The 25,347-nt window shown below is 39.1% G+C and overlaps 2 protein-coding genes across 5 annotated transcripts in view; one reads left to right on the forward strand and one right to left on the reverse strand.

Annotated features, from left to right (window-relative positions):
* The window catches only part of YAF2 (YY1 associated factor 2), an 82,930-nt gene extending 62,068 nt beyond the window's left edge, over nt 1-20,862 (reverse strand). For 2 of the 4 annotated variants that reach the window (XM_012745594.2, XM_076007191.1), the window contains exons 1-2: nt 20,661-20,850; nt 20,109-20,234 (exon numbers count right to left, since the gene is read on the reverse strand). In XM_012745594.2, coding sequence (XP_012601048.1) covers nt 20,109-20,234; nt 20,661-20,686 — 152 coding nt within the window. In that variant the 5' untranslated portion in view covers nt 20,687-20,850. Of the gene's footprint in view, nt 1-7,363; nt 18,451-20,108; nt 20,235-20,660 lie in introns of those variants that run through there. The other 2 variants (XM_076007192.1, XM_012745728.2) reach the window with 2 other exon arrangements.
* The window catches only part of PPHLN1 (periphilin 1), a 187,887-nt gene continuing 183,367 nt past the window's right edge, over nt 20,828-25,347 (forward strand). Inside the window, exon 1 of the mRNA XM_012744514.2 lies at nt 20,828-20,947. The gene's annotated coding sequence lies outside the window, so the exon portion shown is untranslated. The remainder of the gene's footprint in view (nt 20,948-25,347) is intronic.

The following is a 25,347-nucleotide window of genomic DNA, read 5'->3' on the forward strand; positions in this document are numbered from 1 at the left end:
TGATTTTCAGTTATAGAGTCTTAGTTATTCCCTTCTTACACCACCTATGTTCTAAATAACTTTGTTATTCAGCACTCATAAAACCTGAAGCATCATAGATCGTATAAAATCTTTAAGCATCATAAATTGTATAAAATCCAAGATACTTCAGAGATATCTATTACTTTATAGAACAAACACAGTTTTAGAAAAAGTGCTGTGATTTGCTTGGGTAACTGATCAATAAAGAGTGCTAATTCATTTCTCCTAAAAACAGAAGATATGTGTTTTTTCAGATCATACATGCTTCCTCACAATAAACTATGCAATTTTTTAAGTGTTTTCAATGTTACTGTATATTTACTTAACACTTAAAAAATTCTTGACACCAAAATGGACCCACTGTTTTGGGGTTTTTAAATTAATTCTATTATATTCTGTAGCAACAATCAAGAGTCACCTTTAGAGTACAGGTTAATGATAGATATTAGCAGATAATTATATCCTTGGGAAACAAAATTAGTTACTAACATAATTTTACTCAGATTCCTACCTACCAATATTTAGCCTCCTTTCTTTAACCTATAGATACAATTCAGCACTATTGTAATTAACATGAAATGCTAAAGACAAGCACTATGCAGGATTATCTTGCTACGACTTAAAATATAAATCTAAATGCCATACTTATAAAAGAAATGTTACCAGGAAAAATTAAGTTTCTGTTGGATGAAAGTAAAAGTCATCTGACATGGCTAAGCAACCCCCTCCTTTTGAAAATATCCTCTTCCCTGTCTCTGTAACATTACACTTTCCTGGGTTTCTTACTCCCTATTGACTTTTTTTTCTTCTCCATTTCTTCCTTCTTCTTTGTGAGATGCTCTTCTTCTTCCACTACAAAAAAATAATGATGTTTCTGAAAAGTCTGTCCTAGGTCTCTTTTCACATTGGTGCAGTCTCTTCTCTCCCTGATCTGTCTTACCCACTCCCCTGGCTTCAATGCAATCATGTATGCTGATGACTGCCAAATATGTATTTACAGCCCTGTCCTCTTTCCTAAGCTTTATCCTATATATCCAACTGCCTCATAGATCTTCCCTCTCAGATTTCCCCCAGGCACCTGAAATTCAACAAATCTAAACGGTGAACTATTACCTTCCCTCACACCTGTCCTTCCTCCTGTTTGCTATCTCAGTGAGAAGTACCACCTTTCACTCAGCTATCTAATTAAGCCAGAACCCTGGTATTCACCCCTGATTATTCCCTCACTACAATTCAACTTCCTCTCCTCCACAACCATATCCAATCGACCAACAAGTCCTATAAATTTTCTCCTACATACATCTAAAATCCATTCATTTCTTTCCCCACTAGCATTTACCTTTGTTCAAGCCACTCCTGTCTCTTGTCTAGACAATTGCAATGGCTTCCACTAAATGGTTTCGCTGCCCCTAGTTAAGATTCAACAAACAAGTAGGCATGACGCAAGAAAGAATAAAATGCCATCGGCTGTGGTTTCATTCATATATTGTATTGATGGTATTAGAAAACATTTCAAAAACTGCTGGAAAAGTTGAACAGATAACTTAGACCAACGTAAGTTCTTTTACTCAGTAAAATGGACAAAATTAAACATACTCCATCTAACTCACAGGATTATGAAATGTAATAAAATTATATAAATGTTCCTTAAAAATAAGAAGTGGAAAACAGTGTAAAACAGTTCAATTAGGCATTATCAGTACCCATGCAAGATGCTGTTGACAGGCATTGCAAATTTTTATTAATATTATTATAATTATCACTATTAATCAAGAACTATGCTATATTCATTATATCTCTTTATCATATTTAATCATTACCAAAAAAAACATATGAATGTAAATGTCAAAGAGGGGATATAAACTGAAACGTGCACTGAGTTCAATGGCTCACGCCTGTAATCCCACCACTTTAGGAGGCCAAGACAGGAAGGTTGTTTGAGGCCAGAAGTTCCAGACCAACCTGGGCAATGTAGTGAGACCTCATCTCTACAAAAACAAAAAAATTAGCTGGGCATGGTAGCAAGTAACCATAGTCCTAGCTACCTTGGAAGCTTAAGCAGGAGGATCACTTGAGTCCAGGAATTCAAGGTTGCAGTGAGCTATGATCACATCACTGCATTCCAGCCTGGACAATGGAGCAAGACCCTGTCTCTCTCTCTCATTCATTCATAAATAAACAGATAATAAACAAATAAACTGAAATGTGGTTCTGGGCCAACAGTACTGCAGAAAGATAACAATTCAGGGAAGGAGAGAGAAAGAGAAACAATGTGCAAGAGAAAGAGAAACATTTCTGGGTTACAGAAAAGATATGTTCCTGAGAACGTTTTTAGGTTGGATTTGTATGTAACTCAGATCCTTCGTGAATTGTACATTTATGGTAATGATAACAACAATACTATAATGGCTCATGTGGCAATAATGATACAGTATAATACTGTAATAACAATACTCCTGTACTATAAGTTACAGAAACTATTATGCTCATTCTTTTCATTCAAACAGAACATTAAAAAAACTCATACAAAAAGTTAGGTAGGAGATAGAAGAAATTTCAGAAAAGAATATTAAAGGTTAACACTCATTAGTGTTGCATCAATGCTAGATTAATAGGAATGTTATGCTTATTTTGATCATCTAAGCAAATCAATAATAACCTTTCCATTTCAATAATTAATCCACTATGCTGCTTAATAATAACTGATGCTTTCACTGGAGCACTGCCTTTCACATTTTCCATTAGTCTTACTTTATTCTTTATTACTATTCTGATAGTCAAGCAACTCAAGCCTAATGCAGACCTAAATGATGGTGTCTGGCCTTTCTCCAAATGCTTAATTAATATTTCTACTTTCTCTTTAATATTTCTATTTTCATTTCTACTGTATTCACCTTTCTCTTTGCTTCAGGCTCACCTGGATTTGCAGTGGATTTTCGCTTTGGAAGCATGGACATGAAAGTAAACAGAGTCATAAACTTGAATAAAAAAGACAAAAGAGATGCTGCATGTAAGCAACTGTATAAACAATGAGACTAGCCGCTAGCATAAAGATGCTGGGCCAACAAACCACTTATGACAGGAGGGTTTGTTTACATGCCCAGAAGAAACTAGTTCCCAAATTATTAATTTAATTATTTAATTATAAATTATACTTATGGGGAGCCTTGGGAGCCCATTCATAAGTACAGAATGCTGTGAGTCAGGTCGTCCATAACTGGAGAACTGCTTGTAATTGAAAGAGTAGTCATTCTGGCCTAGCTACAAGAGAATGCTTCTTCAGAGAAATGATGCCTGAGCAATTAAAAAGAACAAGAAAGAAACTGTGGAAGATGGGAGAATGCAGGGCAGAAGACACTGCATAATATACAAGAGGGCATGGTGGCCTGAAAAAGATCATGACCATGCTCTCTGACAATCCCAATCTTTTATTTTTTTTTATTTATTTTTTTTTTTTTTGAGACGGAGTCTCGCTTTGTTGCCCAGGCTAGAGTGAGTGCCGTGGTGTCAGCCTAGCTCACAGCAACCTCAAACTCCTGGGTCAAGCAATCCTCCTGCCTCAGCCTCCCGAGTAGCTGGGACTACAGGCATTCGCCACCATGCCCGGCTAATTTTTTGTATATATATCAGTTGGCCAATTAATTTCTTTCTATTTATAGTAGAGACGGGGTCTCGCTCTTGCTCAGGCTGGTTTCGAACTCCTGACCTCGAGCAATCCGCCCGCCTCGGCCTCCCAGAGAGCTAGGATTACAGGCGTGAGCCACCGCACCCGGCCTATGCTCTGGTTTTGTTAATTATCCCACTAGAACCCACATGTTTGACAAGAAGGACTACTATACCCCTATATGGATTTGTATTATATTACCACTCATGCACTTGATTGCTTTAGCTAACAGTTCTTGAGGACTTAGCATATATGCCAGGCACTGTGCCAAGTACTTTACAAGGATTATCTCATTCAATCCTTACAACAGTTCTGAGGTAGGTATTATCATCTCAATTTTGCAAACGAAAAAACTTATGCTCAAAAAGTTGACCAAGGTCACACAGCTAGTAAGTGGTAAAACCAACATTCGAACTCAAACAGTGGAGCTAAAGTCCAAATTCTTAGCCTACTATACTAAGAATTGCAGGAATTCTTAAAAATTGAAGTTCTTTACTTTTCCGCTTTACATTATCATACCAAATACAACTAAAAATTAAAAACAAATATGTAGTTGTAAAAATACAACTTGGTATATCTTCCTGCACTAAAAATATGAATATATAATGAAATTCTATACAAGTGGAAGGTGGTAAGATTACAATTACAATGTAAATTACCAAGGAATGTTACAGAAAAATGTGTAAAGTTTATGAAAAACTGGCAACAAGGAAATACAAATTTGATAACCACATTCATATGGAAAGATCAGGTTTGTATCACAATCTTTTTTTTTTTTTTTTTTTTGAGACAGAGTCTCGCTTTATTGTCCAGGCTAGAGTGAATGCCATGGTGTCAGCCTAGCTCACAGCAACCTCAAACTCCTAGGCTCAAGCAATCCTGCTGCCTCAGCCTCCTGAGTAGCTGGGACTACAGGCATGTGCCGCCATGCCCAGCTAATTGTTTCTATATATTAGTCGGCCAATTAATTTCTTTCTATTTATAGTAGAGACGGGTCTCGCTCTTGCTCAGGTTGGTTTCCAACTCCTGATCTCGAGCAATCCGCCCGCCTTAGCCTCCCAGAGTGCTAGGATTACAGGCATGAGCCACCTCGTGGGCCTGGATCACAATCTTGATAACTGTAATCCCAAATGATAAAATCCTGAAAGAACAAAATCCCTAAAGTCTAGCTGAGGACAGTGGCTGGCAGGAGGATCGCTTGAGTATCAGAGTTCAACATCAGCCTGGGCAATACTGTAATTCCTTATCTCTACAAAAAAGTTTTTTAAAAATTAGCCAGGCATGGTGGCGCACATCTGTAGTCTCAGCTACTGAGGAGGCTGAGACATGAGGGTAGCTCGAGCCCAGGAGTTGTAGGTTACAATGAACTATGATTGTGCCACTGTACTTCAGCCTGGGAAACAGAGCAAGACTCAGTCTCCAAAAAAAAAATCCCTAAAGTCTAAATCTCTAAACTTTAAAATCCCTAACTTCTAAAATTCCAAATATCACAATCACAGGATAGTTGCATTGTGTTAGGTAGAACTATTATTTTGCTAACATCTTTATACAGAAGAAAATAGATTTCAACTGAATCCCCAAACTATAATGACAGACTTGGTATTAGGTGTTATCAAGACTTCTAAAAGTAGATTTCAAGGTGTTACCAATACAATTTGTTTTTTCCATTCAGCCCAGTGCAGTTGGTGAAAAATTCAGATGAGTGGATTGACCATGCAATATGACAACAAAAACTTCATTTTAAAAATGCAGCCGAGCCAGGCACGGTGGCTCACGCCTGGGAGGCCGAGGCAGGAGGATTGCCTGAGGTCAGGAGTTCAAGAGTTCAAGACCAGCCTGACCAAGAGTGAGACCCCGTCTCTACTACAAATAAATTAGCTGGACAACTAAAAATAGGAAAAGATCAGCAGGGCATGGTGGTGCATGCCTGTAGTCTCAGCTACTGAGGAGGCTGAGGCAGGATTGCTGAAGCCCAGGAGTTTGAGGTTGCTGTGAGCTAGGCTGTTACCACGACACTCTAACCCAGGCAACAGAGGGAGACTCTGTCTCCACAAAAAAAGAAAAAGATGCAGCCTCACACAATGGCTACTCAGGAGGCCAAGGTGGGACATTGGCTTGAGATCAGGGGTTTGAAACCAGCTTGGGCAACAGAGCAAAACTTTGTCTCTAAAAAAAATTTTTTAAAGAATTAGCCAAGCATGCTTACACACTTCTGTAGGTCCAGCTACTTGGGAGGCTGAAGCAAGAAGAGAAGATTGCTTGAGCCCAAGGGTTCAAGCTGCAGTGAGCTATGATTGGGCCACTGTACTCCTTCCTGGGAGATGGAGAAAGGTCCTATCTATCTCTTTAAAAAAGACATTCCAGGATTTTAATGAATTAAAGGCACATTTGCCTTAAGAAGCCAGCAAGGATGGGCTTGGTGGCTCACACCTGTAATCCCGACACTTTAGGAGGCTAAGGTGGGAGAATCCCTCAAGGCCAGGAATTCCAGACCAGACTGAGCAACATAGCAAGATCCTGACTCTACAAAAAAAGAAAAATTAGCCAGGAGTGGTGGTGTATGCCAATAGTCCCACCTACTTGGAAGGCTAAAGCAGGAAGATCCCTTGAACCCAGGAGTTGGAAGCTACAGTGAGCTACGATGACACCACTGCACTCTAGCCCTGCAACAGAGCAATACCCTGTCCCCCCGCTGTCCCCCCCCTCAAAAAAGCAGCCAGGGAATACTGAATGGTTTAAAAATAACTATGTGCATGGTAGGATAAGAAAACATGCAATGCTATTTGATCACAAGTATTATGTCTGCCAAATTTGTGGTCTGTATACAAATGCATGCAGAAACGTGGCACAGAAGGCAGGAAAATTTAATAGGGAATGCTCATGTCAATGTGTACTGAAGAATTTCAAAAGGGGCAGCACACCACATAGAAAATGAATGTGGGCAGGGTGAGGTGGCTCACGCCTGTAATCCTAGCACTCTGGGAGGCCCAGGCGGGAGGATCGCTCAAGGTCAGGAGTTCGAAACTAGCCTGAGCAAGAGCGAGACCCCATCTCTACTATAAATAGAAAGAAATTAATTGGCCAACTAATATATATAGAAAAAATTAGTCGAGCATGGTGGCGCATGCCTGTAGTCCCAGCTACCTGGGAGGCTGAGGCAGCAGGATTGCTTGAGCCCAGGAGTTTGAGGTTGCTGTGAGCTAGGCTAACGCCATGGCACTCACTCTAGCCTGGGCAACAAAGCGAGACTGCCTCAAAAAAAAAAAAACAACAAAGAAAGCAAATGAATGTGGATGTGGATGTAGTCTCCGAGGAGAGAGCTGTATCCTGTATCCTGAAGAAAAAGAGCTGCTATTAGGCCGGGGGCGGTGGCTCACGCCTGTAATCCTAGCACTCTGGGAGGCCGAGGCGGGCGGATTGCTCAAGGTCAGGAGTTCAAAACCAGCCTGAGCGAGACCCCGTCTCTACCATAAAAATAGAAAGAAATTAATTGGCCAACTAATATATATAATATAAAAATCAGCCAGGCATGGTGGCTCGTGCCTATAGTCCCAGCTACTCGGGAGGCTGAGGCAGGAGGATCGCTTGAGCCCAGGAGTTTGAGGTTGCTGTGAGCTAGGCTGATTCCACGGCACTCACTCTAGCCTGGGCAACAAAGCGAGACTCTGTCTCAAAAAAAAAAAAAAGCTGCTAATCATCATGATGCAAGACTTTAAAATATAGTTAAAGATCATGAAAGTTGGCCAGCTCTTATGCAACATGTCTGTGCAACTGCCCGTAATCTCTCTCTATAGTAGTACACTTACCATGTGTCAAATTTTCTTTAGTTTTTCTTTCTTTTCAGAGTTATTTTTTCACTACTTTAAATTGCTCATATTATTTTTTATAATTCACTAGGCTATTATTTCATCTTTGTATCATTTCCAATATTGGAAGTATAAACTGTGTAAAGATGTAGAGAATTGTAATTCATTTTATGCATTTTTTACAAATGTGACCCCATAAAAGTGCATTATCACAATGTTGACTCTGTGAATAAGCATTGTGCATGTTTGTAAAAATGTTGAAACTTCCTCAATTAACGAAGAGATGTCCTTTTTGTATATCTGGGTTTGTGAAAGATAAAATTTGAAATCATGGCTCTCTGGGCAACTGGTGCACTGATGACAGATCGAGGTTTTCGATCCATCCCATCTACTAAAGTTGTCTGTCATGGTATTTCAGATGACTGCAGTTTAATTGGGTGTACACAATTATCAACCATAGTGATATGAATAATGAGTTTATTTATTTATAAATGTATACACTCATTTATACATTTTGCGTTTTGAGCTGTTATTCCTTTATGAAAATGGTTCATCTGCTAATAAATGGTACACCTGTGTGTCTGTCATTGTATAAAAGTGTTTTATGTTTACAAAAATGTTATTGTAGGCCAGGCACGGTGGCTCATGCTTGTAATCCTAGCACTCTGGGAGGCCGAGGTGGGAGGATTTCTTGAGCTTAGAAGTTCCAGACCAGCCTGAGCTCGTCTCTAATACAAATAGAAAAAAAAAATTAGCCGAGCATCGTGGCACGAGCCCAGTCCCAGCTACTCAAGAGGCTGAGGCAAGAGGACCACTTGAGCCCAGGAGTCTGAGGTTGCAGTGAGCTACAATGACGCCACTACACTCTACCTGAGTGGACAGACACTCTGTCTCTAAATTTTAGAGTGTTATTGTGCTTTTATTGTGTAAAGCAGCCTAAGAAGTATTCCATTGTGTTTTATGTTTGTAAAACAAACCCCCTTTTAAAAATGTAAATAAAATTTTAAAGAATTAATTATTTTTTCTGGAATTACATTTTCAGGATTTTGATCTTTTGGGATTGTGATTTTCAGGATTTTAGACTTTAGGAATTTCAACCTTTTGGGATTTCAATATTCAGGATTATGGTGTTAAGATTGTGTTTTTCAGGATTATGATTTTCTCCTGGAATAATCTTATTAAATTTTACCAAAATGTACAATTTGATGACATTATGAATTTAATATATGTTTCATCTGTAAATTATGGTGCTCATTACTAATCTAAACAATGATTATGTGCCGCTGAGCCTCACCAGTCTCGGTCTTTAAAAAGAGTAAAAGTATCTAGGAAGATGGGCAGGAAAAAGGGAAAGATACAGGGGAGAAGAGAAGGAGAAAAGGTTTTTCATGAAAGCAAGCTTCAAATCTGTCCTGCCTCATGCCACCATTCAAAATTCATTATTAGCTCTTCCTTTTGAAATGTAAGGCTAAGAAGTCCAGTTGCAATTGACTCAGCCTGTGCTAAGCAGAACTTGAGCCATAGAACAATGATTTTAAAAAAGGGTTATATAAAACATCCTTGTGAAATAAAAATTAAGAGAAATCCTAATGAATAAAATATATAAAAGCATAGATGGTCTAGTTGAAGTGCAGTGGGCAGTTACAGAGCCCCACTTGCTTACTTCAACTGGCAGCCACTGAAACAATTACATGGACCTTAGGGCCAACTACCACAATTCAAAACCTCTAGGTCCTTCTGGGGGAAGGCGGGGTCTATTCTACCCCCAAGAAACTTGTTACTAGATTCTAACAGGCAAACCCATCTTCTCTTTACCGCCTTAAAGGGTTAGTCAGGTTGCCCAGGTTGGTCTGGAATTCCTGGCCTCAAGCGATCCTCCCACCCTGGCCTCCCAAAGTGCTGGGATAATAAGCTTACGAACTCATTTCAGAAGTTTAATACCAGTATCTCTACCACAAACCTTAAAAGATAATGCCTTTGAAGTCTGTCTCACTCATCTACCATTACAGTTTCAAGTAATAAAAACTAGTCTGTCTCAGAAATAACTAAATACTCTGGAAACTCCTGAAAGGTTCCTTCCAGCTCCAAAATTCTCAATTATTCTATAATTCCCCACAGTAAACATTATTACAGAATGGAGTATATACTGAATCTTTCAAAATATGATTATCAATCACAGCTCATATAACAAAAGAGTTTTTAGCAACCATGAAACCCAATAAGCAAAACACTGCAGTTTTTCAACAAACATTTGTTAAATAATTTATTTTCAAATTCACAATATTTTATCCAATTGTAATACAAAAATGTCAAACTATAAAGAGATTTAACAAAAATATACTTTTTAAAAAACCTAATTTTCATTAAATCCGTAAATGAAAACTTGATATTCCATATAATGCTAATCTTTCTACCTAGTATGCTGTCCCTATATCAACCTTGAAGGAAGAAAGAGGAAGGAGCAAAGAAACCGTTTACCAGACTGGGATAGTTTTACAAACTTCTTTATCAAAGATGAAAAGGTGAAAGATCAAAATAATCAAACAACCTGGGTTTCAATCTAGGCTCTAATACTAGTCCTATGACAAGGTTTTCATCTTCCTCACCAGCCATATAGACAGGGTGGTTTGATGAGCAAATGGGAGGACACACAGGAAAGCATTCTGAATACAGTAAAGCACTACACAAGTGCTTTGCGTATGCCAAATTTACATAAAATAGGATTGTTATATTTATATACATATTTAAAACTTTAAAAATAATCTCAGAAACCATCTTTATTAGAAATAAAATAATTTTATCATAGGGTTACATTCTTAAGTTATCTTATTGGTTATATTGGCAATTATCTTCAGCATGCTATTCAGGTTTCTGGAGTTTTTTCTTTTTTAAAAAAGCATTGTTTTGAACTGCCTGGGTGTCAAAGAAAAAAATTTTAAAAAATAAAAAGCATTGTTGATCTCATCACCAGGAAATGGAGAAAAAAATAAAATAAAAAATGTTGTTGAGATTAAATAGTTTAATCCTGTACAGCCATTCTGTGCAGTCACAGTGGCTGACACATAGTAAGTGCTCAGTAAATAATGGCCATTAATGTTAAGGAATATAGTGTTAATGGGGGGTTATAATTTATTACTGCCAAATTAATTTTTAGTTACTATTGGTAGTTTCTAGGGGTAGGAATTCAGTAAAAGCAATATCTTTATCACTTGTGAAATGCTTTACTGTATTCAGAATGCTTTCCTATATATCTTCCATCTGCTTTTTGAACCACCCTATATGGCCGTGAGGAAGATGGAATTCTAGTCACAGAAATAATATTAGAGCCCAGATTGAAACCCAGGTCGTTTGATTACCAGTTGATATTTTTGCCCTTTCATCTTTGATAACAAATAGTTTATAAAACTATTCTAGTTGGATGGTTTCTTTGCTCATTCCTCTTTCCTTCAAGGTTAGATATAGGGCCAGCATACTTAGCAGAAAGTTTTAGTTCACTGAAACTTTACTTCAATTGTGTAACAACTATCATTTTAAAAACGGCAACTTCTTTAAAAAACAATACACATATATACACACAGATAAAACAAGAAGGAAAAAGAAGGCTTTACCCAACAATAATAAAGTGGCAGCTGTTTCAAAGAATATCATTTGGCTGAAATTTCTTATGGGAGAAGGTAATCAACTGAATTGGAAATTGGCCATTAAGTTAAAGCACATTTACCAAAAGTGCTTTACTAATAATGGCCACAACAATTCTTTTTTTTTTTTTTTTGACACAAGATCTCACTCTGTTGCCCGAGCTGGAATGCAGTGGCATCATCACAGCTCACTGCAACATCAAACTCCTGAGTAGCTGGGATAACAAATGCATACCACCAATACCCAGCTAATTTTTCCGCTTTTGTAGAGAGGTCTCACTATGTTGCTCAGGCTGGTATCGAACTCCTGGCCTCAAGCGATCCTCCTGCCTTATCCTTCCAAAGAGCAGGGATTAAAGGCATGAGCCACCACGCACAGCCTGATTTCACACTTAATTTGAGCACAAGTCTGCTCCAAAAACTATGACTATGTTGGAAAATCCACTTTCGACTCCTTCTTGCATTTATTCATTAGCAAATTCTATCTTCTATGCTAAAATTCAAACTCTTAAAAAGCTGGAATTGGGTCTTATCCACAATTTTGTAGTCTTTGTACAATTCATGGCATATGATGTGAATACCCAATAAGCATGTGCAGAATTCTAGAATTTTGTTCACTACCACTTCCAATAATTCACACATGTATACAGGGAGGTTCTTTTTCAAATAATGAACTTCATACACTGAATCAAAGCTTATGTTTTTTAAAACCCAATATCTTATTCTAACACCTATATTCCTCCTTCAACAAACCTTTATAGAATACCTATTACATTTCTATGGCATTTCACCAACTATCTGTGAAAAAAGACAATTAAAAACTCATATTTCCCTTAAAAAACTCATAGCATAGCAAGGGAGTAGATGCATACCTGTAACCCAACTAGAGTATTCTAAACGATATAATAAAGGTAAACACCACAAATGGACCTTGAGGAACTATTCAGATTCTATAAAAAGAACACAGTTACTCTCACAGCTCTAACCAAAGAGCCATCTTCCTCTCTCTCTCTCTGGTTACTTTGACCTCTTAGAATACCTGGATTAATGGGAAAGACACAAATCAACGTCGGGTTTATGAGGAAATGCTGAAGCTAGATGGAAATCACATGTTGAGAGATGCACAAAACACACAAAAAGGCAAAGGAAGCTGGGTCTAGAATACTCATGGAACAATGTCACAGGGAATAGGTGTGTGAGTTGAGTCTTAAAGAATAAGTAGGAGTTCACTAAGCAGGCAAAATGATAATGGAATTCCAGAAAGGTATCAGTGACTAATCCTGTTAGCCTGACCCTGGACAATTACAATAGCAATCAAGCACAAGACAAGAAAAAATTACATTATTTTCCTAATGTCTGCCTAATAGCCATAGTCATCTGCTAATTTATGTCATAGATTTATCTTTAAAAACAAGTACATATATAAAATACTACCTCAATCATAAGGAAAAAGTTAGTTCCCTTTTAATTGTAATTAAATTTAATTAGTTTCAATTTTATTTTAAACTCTACACAGTTCAAACAAATGTAAAATCTGAAAGCTAATTTTTCAATTATCCTGATAGAAGCATTGAAAAACACACCAAAAAAACCCTTTTTTTAAATTAAACAATCTCAAAATATCACACATTTATAGTGTATTTTAGTTTTTGATAGGCCCTTGATGTCAACTGTCTTAACTTCAGAAATCATTCAAAAGAAAACTTACAATTTAATCCAAGAATACATTTCATAATATGACATATACTTTCATGACTGTTAGTTTACTTTATTCAAGAAATACTTCTCATTTTTAGCTATACTACATAAATTTCAATAATCTGAAAACAATATGCTCACTTCGGCAGCGTATATGCTAAAATAATCTGAATAACAAGACTTAAAAGTAGTTGCAAAGAAGATCATAAAAGTAATAAATATACAAATTTCAAAAGTTGTATCTTAAAAATGCTAAGGTATTCATGTCCAATATCCTTGAAATAATACTAAAACAATTCATACCTACCACTTAGTAACAAAACAGTCTGATAACATTTTTATCGCAGTCTTATTTTAACAGTCTTAAGAATTATTAGAAAAGCAATGTAAGGTGTCAAACAGCAACAGTCAAATTAAAAGGAACATTAATTGAAAAAGTTAAAATATCTATAATATTTCAGGTACTTTATTAGCTTCTGGAAATAGTCTCTGCCCCATAGGGCAGATAAATATCTAGACATATTACAATATGGTGATTCTCTAAGAATAACTATATATGCATACAGTCATGTGTCATTTAACAACAGGGAGATATTGTGAGAAACTCACTGTTAGGCAATTTCTTCACTGTGGGAACATCATAGAGTGTAATTAAACAAACCTAGATGGTATAGTATACTACACACCTAAGCTTAATAGTACAGCCTATTGGTCCTAGGCTACAAACCTATACAGCATTCCACTGTACTGAATACCATAGGCAACTGTAACACCATGGTAAGTATTTATGTATCTAAACATAGCTAAACATAGAAAAGGTACAGTACAAATATAGTATTATAATTTTGGGGACCACCATGGCTTATGTGGTCTGTTGACTGAAACATTGTTACGTGGCACGTGACTGTACGCACATATTTTAGAATCAGTATGATAGCTGGGGGTGGAGGGAGGGTAATCCTAGCAAGTTGCTTTGAGAAGTGCCATATCATAAAAATATTTCAGTGCTGAGACTGCATGGAATTGATTAGGATATGCCACAGGAAATGAAGCTAGGAAGTTAGTTTTCAGACAGATTATTATAGCCTTGAACACCATGCTCAGGAGCTCATCCTTTACTCAGTAGTCACTGAAGAGGCCTCAAAAACATTTTTTTAAATATAGAGGGACCAACACAATTAGGTTTCAAAAAAGATAATGAAGATTATGTTAGCAGCATTCTAGAGGAGAGACCAATTTGTCCAACAGCTCATGAGAGAAGAAATGATATGGGCTTCTGAACTATAGCTACATAAATTGGAAAAAGAATAGATGTGAGATCATCCAGAGGAAAACAGGACATGAGGGAGGAGGATGAGTTAGAATCAAAGTTGAGACAATGATAGTTTCTAGCTAAGATTCCAGAAAGGAATTTATGCCACATAAAAGGAATATAAAGAAGCAATCAAGTTTGGGTAACCAGAAACTGATTTCAGAGATGCATAAGGAAAACTGTGAAAAAGGAGTATTATTACAGACACATCAAGGAAGGAGAGTTTCAATTAAAAAAAAAAAGGCCACTAACACCAAAAACTTCAGAGGTGACATCAAAAGAAGACTGAGATTAGGCCACTGAGTTTAACAACCAAGTCACTAGTTATCGGACCTCACACAATAAAGGATAAAAGAAAGAAAAAGAATGCCTGCTGAAGTAAATCTGTTGCATACATAACCTTAAGCCAGTAAAACTCTAGACCAGGAGTTCACAATCCTTTTGATCTCAGCATCTCTTTACATTCTTGAAATTTAAAAGAGCTTTTGTTTATCTGGGTCTTATCTATCAATGTTTACTATATTAGAAATAAAAACTGAGAAAAATATGTATGTATTTATTAGCTCATTTTAAAAATGCATCACAGGTTAAGTGACATTTTTATGAAAAATCCTACATTTCCCAAAACAAAGATAATTTTGTGTGAAGAGCAGCACTGTTGTATATTTTTGCAAACCTCTAACATCTGGCTTAATAGAAGACATCTGGATTGTCCTATCTGCCTCTACATTCAATTTGTTAGAATATGTTGTTTTGGTTCAAGAATATGAAGAAAATGCCACAGATATGTGGTTGAAAAAGTAGTTTAATAGCATTTTCAGATCATTATGGATATTCTTCTTTGATTCCACATAAAAAGAGATAGTTGTTTCTCAAAGGTTATTTGCAAAATGAAATCTGAAACTGTATCAATGAAGTTTTCAGTGTTCCCTTAAAATCCACTGTTATTTTGTACTTTGAATGGATTATTCATGCATGGTTTTGGAAGATCAAACATTGGTTACTGGGAAATACTGGTTTACTAAGTCATGCAGATCTTCTAAATTTTGACCCATTTCATGATAAAATATCAGAAATTACATTCATTGATATCACTGCCAATCTTATCAGAAAAGTCTTTAAAGTACTTGGAAGCTCGAAGGCTCACTGTTACAGTTTTCAAAAATTCTAACTTTCATTTGAATGATTTATTATCACCATTATCAATTATTTTCCTTGAAGTGACAGATTTACTGTATTCATTTTCAAGAAAGTACATGCTAAATATCCAAATCTGAATAACAAGTTTGTCAGTCTTTCAAATAAAAATGATGTTCTATGAAAAAAGTAGCTAGGTCTGCTTGCAAGTCAAACTACGCAAGTGCTTTCTTCTGAATCAACCACTGTATTTTGGTATGCAGAAGTGCTCTATGTGTAGTTCCCATTATTCCACACAGAATATTAAAAAAGACATGAGATTTAATAAAATTAGTAACTTTTATTGCTTCATCAAGGATGTTCTTAAACGAAACTGGCATTGTTCTTATTGCATGTGCACGGTGGTGAAGATTACAATTTGGTACCACTGCTTTAATTCATGCTAAGATGCTGGCAGTTTTACCCACCACTGCCTCTGCACCATAACAGTGAAAAAGGCAAATAACATCTTCAAATTATTATGAAAATTGTTTAGACCTCAGTGACTGAAAGGGTCTAGGAATCCCCAGTGTTCCTCAGACCACACTTTGAAATATGGATTATCTAAACACTAATTACTTTCAAAATTTTCCTGTAAACAATGAACCCATGTGTGTACTCTATGTTAAAGGGAGGACAAAAAAACAAAACAAGAAATCTAGAATGAGGAGTCACTGATCGACAACTAAGTGGTTGTTGGAAAGGCGCCTCAGATAGGTAAGGGAGGCTCAGGAATGATGTATGTCATAAAAAAATGGACTTATTTAAGCAGTGCTCAATTTTTTTCTCATTCTCCCACACCAAGAATCTAGGAGAACCGATACCAAACCTCAAATTAGTAGAAAGCAAGTATGACAAGACAACAATGACACTGAAAAGATTTTCATGAGATAATAGTTTCCTTAAGGTTTCTTCAGAATGTGAATTTTATATTCTTTTTATCAAAAGTCAGATCTTTACCATAATACTGTGTTCAGTTATAAACAAGATATTTTTTAAATGAAGAAGTTCCACCTCTTCAGCTTACACATAAAGGAAAGATTTACTAACACCACCTCACACACACAATTTGGCATGGTTCTAAGTGTTTCTAATTTGATAACAAAACCGTAAAATTTTAAAGAACAAAGAAACATCCACTTTGCTCACCACTGTATGTCCAGTACCTAAGTTCTGCCCTTGTATAAGATGCTCAATAAACATCTGCTGAATGCCAAATGTTGAAGTGGTTGAAATGAGATATCAATCCAGGTTACCAAACTCCCAGTACAACACCTACTACTCTTTCTACTATGAAAACTCTTTTTCTCAGCTCTCTAACATAACACCTGTTAGAAACCTAAAGAATTATTATAATACACTCTGAGAAAATGTAATATTAACTGTTATACTCAAGCCTGCTATGGACTAGGTATTATTATTTAATAGGTTCTCATTTAGACCACAGTTTAAGACCAAAACAAGTATCATTTTCATTGCTAAATATTTGCCACCTAAATTAAGCAGTAATTTTCCATTCCTACGTGAAGACGCAGCAATAGACACAACTAGCTTTACCTGAATCATCATACGTTGATTACCACCCTCACATAGGCTATCCTTAATAATTTATTTTCTCCATGTTTCAGAATGGTTCTTATTTACTAATTTCTTAAAGTTTCTTATGTTTATATTTGGGATATTTATTGCCTTATAAGAACTTTAGATACAAATACGGAGACCGTGGAGCACATCTGAAAATAATTTGTCACTGTAGCATTATTTTTCTTTTTAAAATTTTTCCTTCTGGGACAAATAGATGACAGTATAAAAAAAAAAAGGTACAAAAATCTTAAAAAGCACAATGTAAAAAATTTCAGGTACTTGAACTATCTAGTTCTTTAGATCCTAAAAACAGATTAATCAAATTTAAATGAATTAAGGCCAGCAAGTACAAAATTGAAATTCAATCATAGAAATGGCATAAATGTAAAGAATATAGCAATTGAGGAACTGAAGTTATGTCAAATCAACATTTCATCTTGTAATACATGGTATGAATGTAACTTCATTCTGCAAAGACATGACCTACGAAGGATATAGTCAAAGGAAATGGTCTTCTGTTACAATATAAAGGATTTGAACTACATATTCTTTAAAGAAAAAAATATATATTGTCTGTAAAGACTTGAAAGGGAAACCATGAACTCAAATATTCTCTGGAGGTTTAAAAAGAAAACTTTTTTTCAAATGTCTAGAATAGCTTAGACTTGGCCTCACATTTGGCAACTGAGACAGAATCAGTTCAAAGGTCAGTCTGACCCAAGGGATTCAAATCCTGTCTGCTGGTCACACAAACAAGTCATTAGCAAGCATCCTTCTGCTGTGCAGCTATCAGTCCTACTTCCGTACTTGCCAACCTTATTCTTGAAATCACCCTGTTAATTAAGATGTCAGTTGTGAAGAATTTTCTTCGAACTACTCGAACTTTTTCTTTTCAACAATGTTCTGCAGTCCTTTAATACTGTTTTTCTAACATTACCAGGGAGGGAACTATTTTGTGGTGCAATCAATGTCTGCCCTATTAACGATACCCTGTTCCATTGTTCCATCCAAACATGGATTCCACTCTGAATTTCAGAAACAGCAGTAGGAAAATAGTAGATAACAGAGAAATTAGAGCTCTTAGGTTTAACTTAGGGGCCAAAATCAAAAGAGAAGAGACAATTCAGAGAGAGGAAGGAAGAAGCTGAGAGGGTTGTAGTGTAGAACACTTACTTTTAGGAACAGAGTGTCCCTTAGATTTCTGGTGAGTTGCCCAGAGCCTCTTCAGTTTCAATCCAAATGACAATGCTTCTCTGAGTCCTCCTCAAGTAATGTTTCCACCACTAAAAATTGGATCTACAAGAGCTCAGATGTACTGGTAAAAAATGTCAGGGGCCCCCAAGTGGGCCTCAAGCCTCTTTTAAACTAGGCCCACTTCTCTGTCCTGGGCCAACTTCCCTGTGCACTATATTCCTTCTTCTTCCAGGTGCCAGGTATTCGGCCTGTTTCTTCTCTTCTGAGCTGCCACCACCTATTCTATTTCTCAGGGTTCCTCTAACCCCAAGACTGGCTGTGGAGTAGGACACCAGCTTCCCCCCTTCCTTGCTGTCCCTGCAAATAAACATATAGGCTCTTCTAGTTTCAGTATTTTTCTAATGGCTACAAGAAAATAGGGAATAACAAAAAGCAATGATATAGTACCAGAGATTAAGATTATAATAATTGTCTCCACTTTAATGTTCCTGCCTCCAAAAAGCAAATTTTCTAAAAATTGCTTATTGAGCATTTTAAAAAGTACAAAGTACTAACATAGATACACAAACATATTGTAAACCAAATCCAACCTTACACCGACATAAAGAGACTGCTTTTCAAAATATTTAAATCACGGGTCCAAAAATAGTAACCACAATCATTTAAGCAAATAGGTACTTTTTTTTTCTTTTTGGAATGTTTTCTTCTATTCCCCTAAATTTAATATTATGTTTGAAAGTTTGCTTTTTGAACATGAAAAATGTTCAAAATATTTTACCCAATGTAAATAAATGGGAATTAATATACAAAAATCGTATTATGACTTTTACAAAAACCAGACATACAAAAAGTGGCTAGCTTCACTGAGAAAATTTTAAAATTTTAAGCTATTGCCAACCATTTCTGTCTCTATATTTTAAAAATTTAATAAAATTCTGTAAATGATGTTTTAAAAAATCAAGTACCTCATATTTAAAAAATCTAATTTCTACTAAATATTTAATGTCAATATTACTTATGCCCTCTTTTTTAAAGCAACAGTAAAACATATTAGTAGGCTTATTGTGATAGTTTAGTTTCTAATGGACTTTGTAATACCCAAATATATTACTTATCTAAATATTAAGCTACAAATCTAGGATTATATCACAGGGTTATAATGAATTAATTTAAAGGTTACCTTCCTATGAAGGTGAAGGAGCTCTATGACTAAGCGCTGGCAGATCAAGAATGCCACTGACTTTGAATTTCCTGGATGATTTTCTTTATCCACTTAATTCACTTAAGTGTTTTTTTAAAAGACAGAATTATTATACCGTACGTATACGATAAAATAAACTTAAGACTGAAAATAGAGGTCCTTTTATCTCATTTGTCTAACAGATTGCCACTTAATCAAACTAAGATATATTCAGATACTTTTAGTAAAAATAAGTTCCTGTGACTGGGCTCATCTCCAACTATTTATTTATAAAATATTAGAGAACTGGAATAAAAACACTAAACAAAACCTTGATCTGACCCTTCCAGACATCCGTCTACAGAAAGAAGTTTAATTTATCGTGTATTCTAAAATCAGATACTTTTTTGAGGAACGAAATTAAATTACATCCTTTGCTCCTAAAGAGGAAATCATGGTTTTTTCCTTGATTCCTACACACTAACACAATAATGCAGCCAACATTTTTATACCGGGAGTGGGAAGAAGGGCATTACACCCAGCGATAGGAATTAAATCGCAGTAGCTAATGTCTCCCTTAAATAATTTATTCTCTCTTGGCAGCAAAAAAAAAAAAAAAACCGATACAGCCTCTTCAATTACCCCTCACCGCAAACCATCGCGCGGGTCGCGATCAATGTGACCCAAATCCTATCGCGGCCACCACCTCAGTCTCGTCTCCTCCAGCCCAGGACTGCGAGCGTCCCGCGGGGGGAAGGGGGCGGCAGCCGCAGGGGCGTCCTCCGCGCCGCGACCCCGCGGGCGGGCGGCGGCGCGGGGCAGGCCCGGGACTCACCGGGTGGAGGTGCCCTTCCGCACATCGCACATCATGCACTTGAAGGCCTCGGCGCTGTTCCGGAAGGTGCAGACGCTACAGTCCCAGTAACCCTCATCCGAGGACGGTTTCGGCTGCCGCTTCGGCCTGCAGGACACAACCCGGACACGACGCGGCGCGGGGTCACCAGCAGGCCGCGCCCTGCGCCGGGGCCTCGAGGCCGCCCCCGCCCCGCCCCCCGCCCCCATTCCGCGACCCCCGCCCCGCTGGCCCCCCGCGCGCCGCGCTCCGGCTCGGAGGGGGAGGGGAGTCAGGAAGGGGGAGGGCGCGAGTGCGGCTGCAGCCGCCGCCGCCGCCACCCCGACACCCCGGCTGCCGCGCCGGCCGCCGCCATCGCGGCCCCATTGTGGGGCGGCCGGCGCCGGCCCCTCACGAGGCAGCGCTCGCGCAGCAGTGGCGCCGCCCCCGTTCTCGCCCCGGTGCCCGGGCGGCGGACGAGACGGACGCCCCGAAGCCCGGCGCGAGGGCCCTGCCGCCTGCACAGTCCGGGCCCGAGGGCCCGGGCGCTGTTACCTGGTGGGGCTCTTCTTGTCTCCCATGGCTTGGCTACCGGTACACGCCGAGAGTGTCCGCCGCGGCCGCTGTTTGTCAATACGGAGGATAATAAGCCGGGCGGAAGCGGGCGGGGGAGGAGGGAGGGGGCGGGGAAGGCCGCACCGCCGCGCTCGGGAGCCGCCGCCGGATCCCACGCAGCCTCCAGCTGTCGGGGAAACTCCTGCCTGGGCGCACGTGACCCGCGCCCGCCAACCAGCGGCTGCGCCGGAGACTTCAAACGCGGCCAGCGCGGCCCAGCGCCCGCGGTGAGTTCGCTGGCGGGCGGTGCGGGGGTGGCCGCTGCGGCCTCGGGCGTTATCGCCGCCCCTCCGCCCTGTTCCCCCGCTTCCCCTCGGCACCCCGGGCAGGTGGGAGCTGCGGTGCGCCCCGGAGCCCCTGTGGGGAGGAAACGTCTGTCCCGCTGGCTGGCGGGGATGCTCCGTCATCCCGAGCGGAGCGCGCTCCAAGGTGGGGCGGGCGTTCGCAGGCCCGCCGAGCTCGCGACGGGAGTGCCCGCCCGGGGTCTCTAGCTTAGAGCCGCTTTCCTGGACACCGCGGTCCTTGGCTACCCGGCCCCCGCCCGGAGGGTACCTGGGGGAAGGCGGGAAGTACACTGAGCGCCATTGCTGGATGCCTTGAAACACTGTCTGGTTTTATGCACACAATTGCTCTACCAAGTAAGGATTGCCACTCTTAATTTACAGGAAACGAAACCGAGGCTCAAGAGGAGTTAGGTGGTTTCCTTTAGGTTACATAATTTTAAAATGACAAAGCCAGGAGTCTGACCCTGCTTTAATTCCAAACTCATTCTTTTGGCCTTACAGGCAGGCCTCTGCAGTTGCTGCTTTTTAAAAGAAAACGAGTGCAAACTCATAACCCCCTTTTTAAAATAAGGAGTTTGCATGCGCCTTAAATGCTGTCTTTTAACTAAGAAAACACCACCTTCCCCCATGTTTCTTATCTCGACCTACTGGAGGCCCTCATGCTATAGCAACAGCCATCTAACTGGCCTCTGAAGCTCCATTCCCACCTCTCCAATCTCTTCAGTAATCTACAACCAGATTAATAATAAAATGTTCACATTATGCCACCACTCTGATCAAAAACTGCTAAGGGCTCTCAGACTCCTTAGCTTGGTATTTAAAGCCTTTCACACATTTCCTCTACCTCTTCTCATCAAAAAAGCTGCCCAGGACAAAGACTGTAAAGGAAACTCATTCATTCCCTTACCAGACTTTTCCTTCATACTCAGGGATTACTTCTTTCTCTTTTTTTCTTTTTTTATTTGTTTTTATTTTTAATTTCTTTTTCCCCAGTAGCAGCTGCTTTGCTACAAAGGGATTATTTCTTTATAAAATATTTCTTGTCTTTAACTGTACTGTTTTTGCCCATCTTTCTGGGTTTACATCAAGTCCGAATTCCTGTAAAATAATTTTATAGCTAAACTACAAAGGAAATAGTACAGTCAAAAGTCCAGGGTTCTCAACCTACTTCCCCTTTTCTTTAACTGGTAGACCTTAAGGAAATTTTGCTTAATTTCTGTAATTCTCAACTCCATATGCAAATTGGCATTTGATAATATTAATACATGAGGTTGTTGTGTGATTTATAATACAATAACATTTCTTGAGCACTGAGTGCCAGGCATTTTTAATAACTCTCTTTACACAAATGCGCATTTCAGACTGCTGAAAGTACTATGCCAGCATTCCCATTGACTGCCCGTGCTCCTCAATTCATGATGGGGATATGTCCTGATAAACTCATTGTAAGTCGAGAATATCAGAGGTCGAAATGCATTTAATACTTTAATAAACCCTTCCTAAAGTAGAAAAATCATAACTCGAACTATTAGAAATCCATAGTCTATCCCTTTTTTTTTTTTTTTTTTGAGACAGTCTCACTCTGATGCCTAGCCTCACAGCAGCCTCAAACTCCTGAGCTCAAGTGATCCTCCCGAGTAGCTGGGACTACAGGCATGCACCACCGCACCTAGCTAATTTTGGTGTCTCACTCTTGCTCAGACTGGCCTCAAACTCCTGAGCTCAAGCAGTCCTCCCACCTTGGCTTCCCAGAGTCCTAGGAGTACACAGGTGAGCCACCTGTGCCCAGGCCTATGCCTTCATTTTAAAGACAATGAATTTAGGGCTCAGGTGAAATGGTTTCTCTTTAATGAACAAGCCAGGCTTAAAGCTCAGGTATCCTACTACTCTTTCACCAAACCATGCTTTCTGATAAACCAAATCACTCCAATGTATAGCATTCCCTGAACTCATTGCACCATCGGTACTTTTTTCAAATGTAGCTTCTCATGACTCAGATCTGGATTCAGAAACCCTGAAACCAAGAGGAATATGATTGGGGATAGTATACAAGAGAATGAGATCTAAGATCTAGTATTCAATCTCTCAGTAATGTAATGGATAAACTTAGTTAAGTCACTTCATTTGTTTTCATATGTAAAATAAAGGAGTTAAAACTATTATCACAGCTTTATCCAAGTCCAAAGCATTGTGAAGTTTTTGTTTGTTTGTTTTCTGAGACAAGAGTCTCACTTTGTTGCCCAGGCTAGAGTGAGTGCCGTGGAGTCAGCCTAGCTCACAGCAACCTCAAACTCCTGGGCTCAAGCGATCCTACTGCCTCAGCCTCCCGAGTAGCTGGGACTACAAGCATGCACCACCATGCCCGGCTAATTTTTTCTATATATATTAGTTGGCCAATTAATTTCTTTCTATTCATAGTAAAGACGGGGGTCTCGCTCTTGCTCAGGCTGGTTTTGAACTCCTGACCTTGAGCAATCCGCCCACCTCGGCCTCCCAGAGTGCTAGGATTACAGGCGTGAGCCACCGGCCCTGTGAAGTTTTTAAATTGCTCAACTGGATGGATCTTCAAGGAGACCGACAAGAAAAGTGATGGCAACAATGTATTTTTAAATCGAAACTAAATCAAGCACTCTAAAATTCCCTTATACTACAGATCACTATTTTACTATAGTGTGATCTCCATCACTAGAAAGTGAGCTCCACTTCTGAATCATAAACTCAAGAAGGGCAAGAATTTGTATTTAGTGTTTTCATTGTAGCAGCTCCAGCCCCTAGAACAGTATGGCACATGGTGGGCACTCCATAAATATTCTGAGAATTAATACATTAACTTGTGTCACAATTTTTTTTTTTTTTTTTTTTGAGACAGAGTCTCACTTGTTGCCCAGGCTAGAGTGAGTGCCGTGGCATCAGCCTAGCTCACAGCAACCTCAAACTCCTGGGCTCAAGTAATCCTTCTGCCTCAGCCTCCCGAGTAGCTGGGACTACAGACATGTGCCACCATGCCCGGCTAATTTTTATATATATATATTAGTTGGCCAATTAATTTCTTTCTATTTATAGTAGAGACGGGGTCTCACTCTTGCTCAGGCTGGTTTTGAACTCCTGACCTTGAGCAATCCACCCACCTCAGCCTCCCAGAGTGCTAGGATTACAGGCGTGAGCCACCGCGCCCGGCTACAATTCTTGAATAAGCTTTTTTAAAATTGGGATTTACAACCTCTTAAGCATATTGCATGCAATGGATGGTCAATAAATGTTGAAATTTAGAGCAATCCTTCAAAATGAAACTTTACAATTCTGCAAGTCCATGTAGAAGAACCAGGAATCCAATTTTTGTAGAGCACAAAAGTACATGCACTTGCACTACACCAGCTGCCTCCCATTTATTGGTGTTCCTCTTTAAAAATTTTTCTGCCTCTACTAGGTTTACATGGTGATATTAATGCAAGAGCTATTGCCCCCATTGCACCTCAAAAGATCACACTTTTTCCTAAAAACTATTTTTCTACTATCTGGAAGAGTGGCTGATGGAGAATAGAAAGATCTTTATTACTACAGTGGCCCAGGTTCTTACCCATTCAGGTGTCTTTTCAATACATTAACTGAGTTCAATACTTCAGACAGGTAGTTCATTAGGGTCACTTGTAAAGTGACACAAGCTCTTAACAATAGTTTGAACAATTTAACAATAAAGTGTTGAAGTTTTCTAATGATTTACTTTTTTTTAATTTTTTTTTTCTTTGAGAGTCTTGCTCTGTCACCCGGGCTAGAGTGTAGTGGTGTCATCATAACTCACTGTAACCGCAAGGCCTCTAGGCTCAAGAGATCCTCCTCCCTCATCCTCCTGAGTAGGTGGGACTACAGGTTCACATTACTGCGCCTGGCTAATTTTTCCATTTTTAGTAGAGCCAAGGTATCGTTCTTGCTCATGCTGATCTCAAACTCCTGAGCTCATGTGATCCTCCCACCTTGGCCTCACAGAGTGCTGGATTACAGGCATGAGCCACCGTGCCTGGCCCTAGTGATTTACTTTTTTAAAAATTATAATCCCTAGATCATTGATACAGTCCCATTTCCATTCTGGTATGTTTTCTAGAACAGGAAAGGCTGGAGTAGTTACTGAATCTGTGTATATGATCCTATGCACAGGTGAACAGTAATCTGTTCTCTGTGGAGGTGAGTAGAAAGAATGAGAGCTCCTGTCTTACATCAAAAGACTGACAGTGGGGGCCGGGCACAGTGGCTGACGCCTGTAATCCTAGCACTTTGGGAGGCTGAGGCGGGCTGATTGCTCGAAGTCAGGAGTTCGAAACCAGCCTGAACAAGAGCGAGACCCCGTC

This window comes from Microcebus murinus, chromosome 10 (assembly GCF_040939455.1).
Source record: "Microcebus murinus isolate Inina chromosome 10, M.murinus_Inina_mat1.0, whole genome shotgun sequence".
Taxonomy (NCBI): Eukaryota; Metazoa; Chordata; class Mammalia; order Primates; family Cheirogaleidae; genus Microcebus; species Microcebus murinus.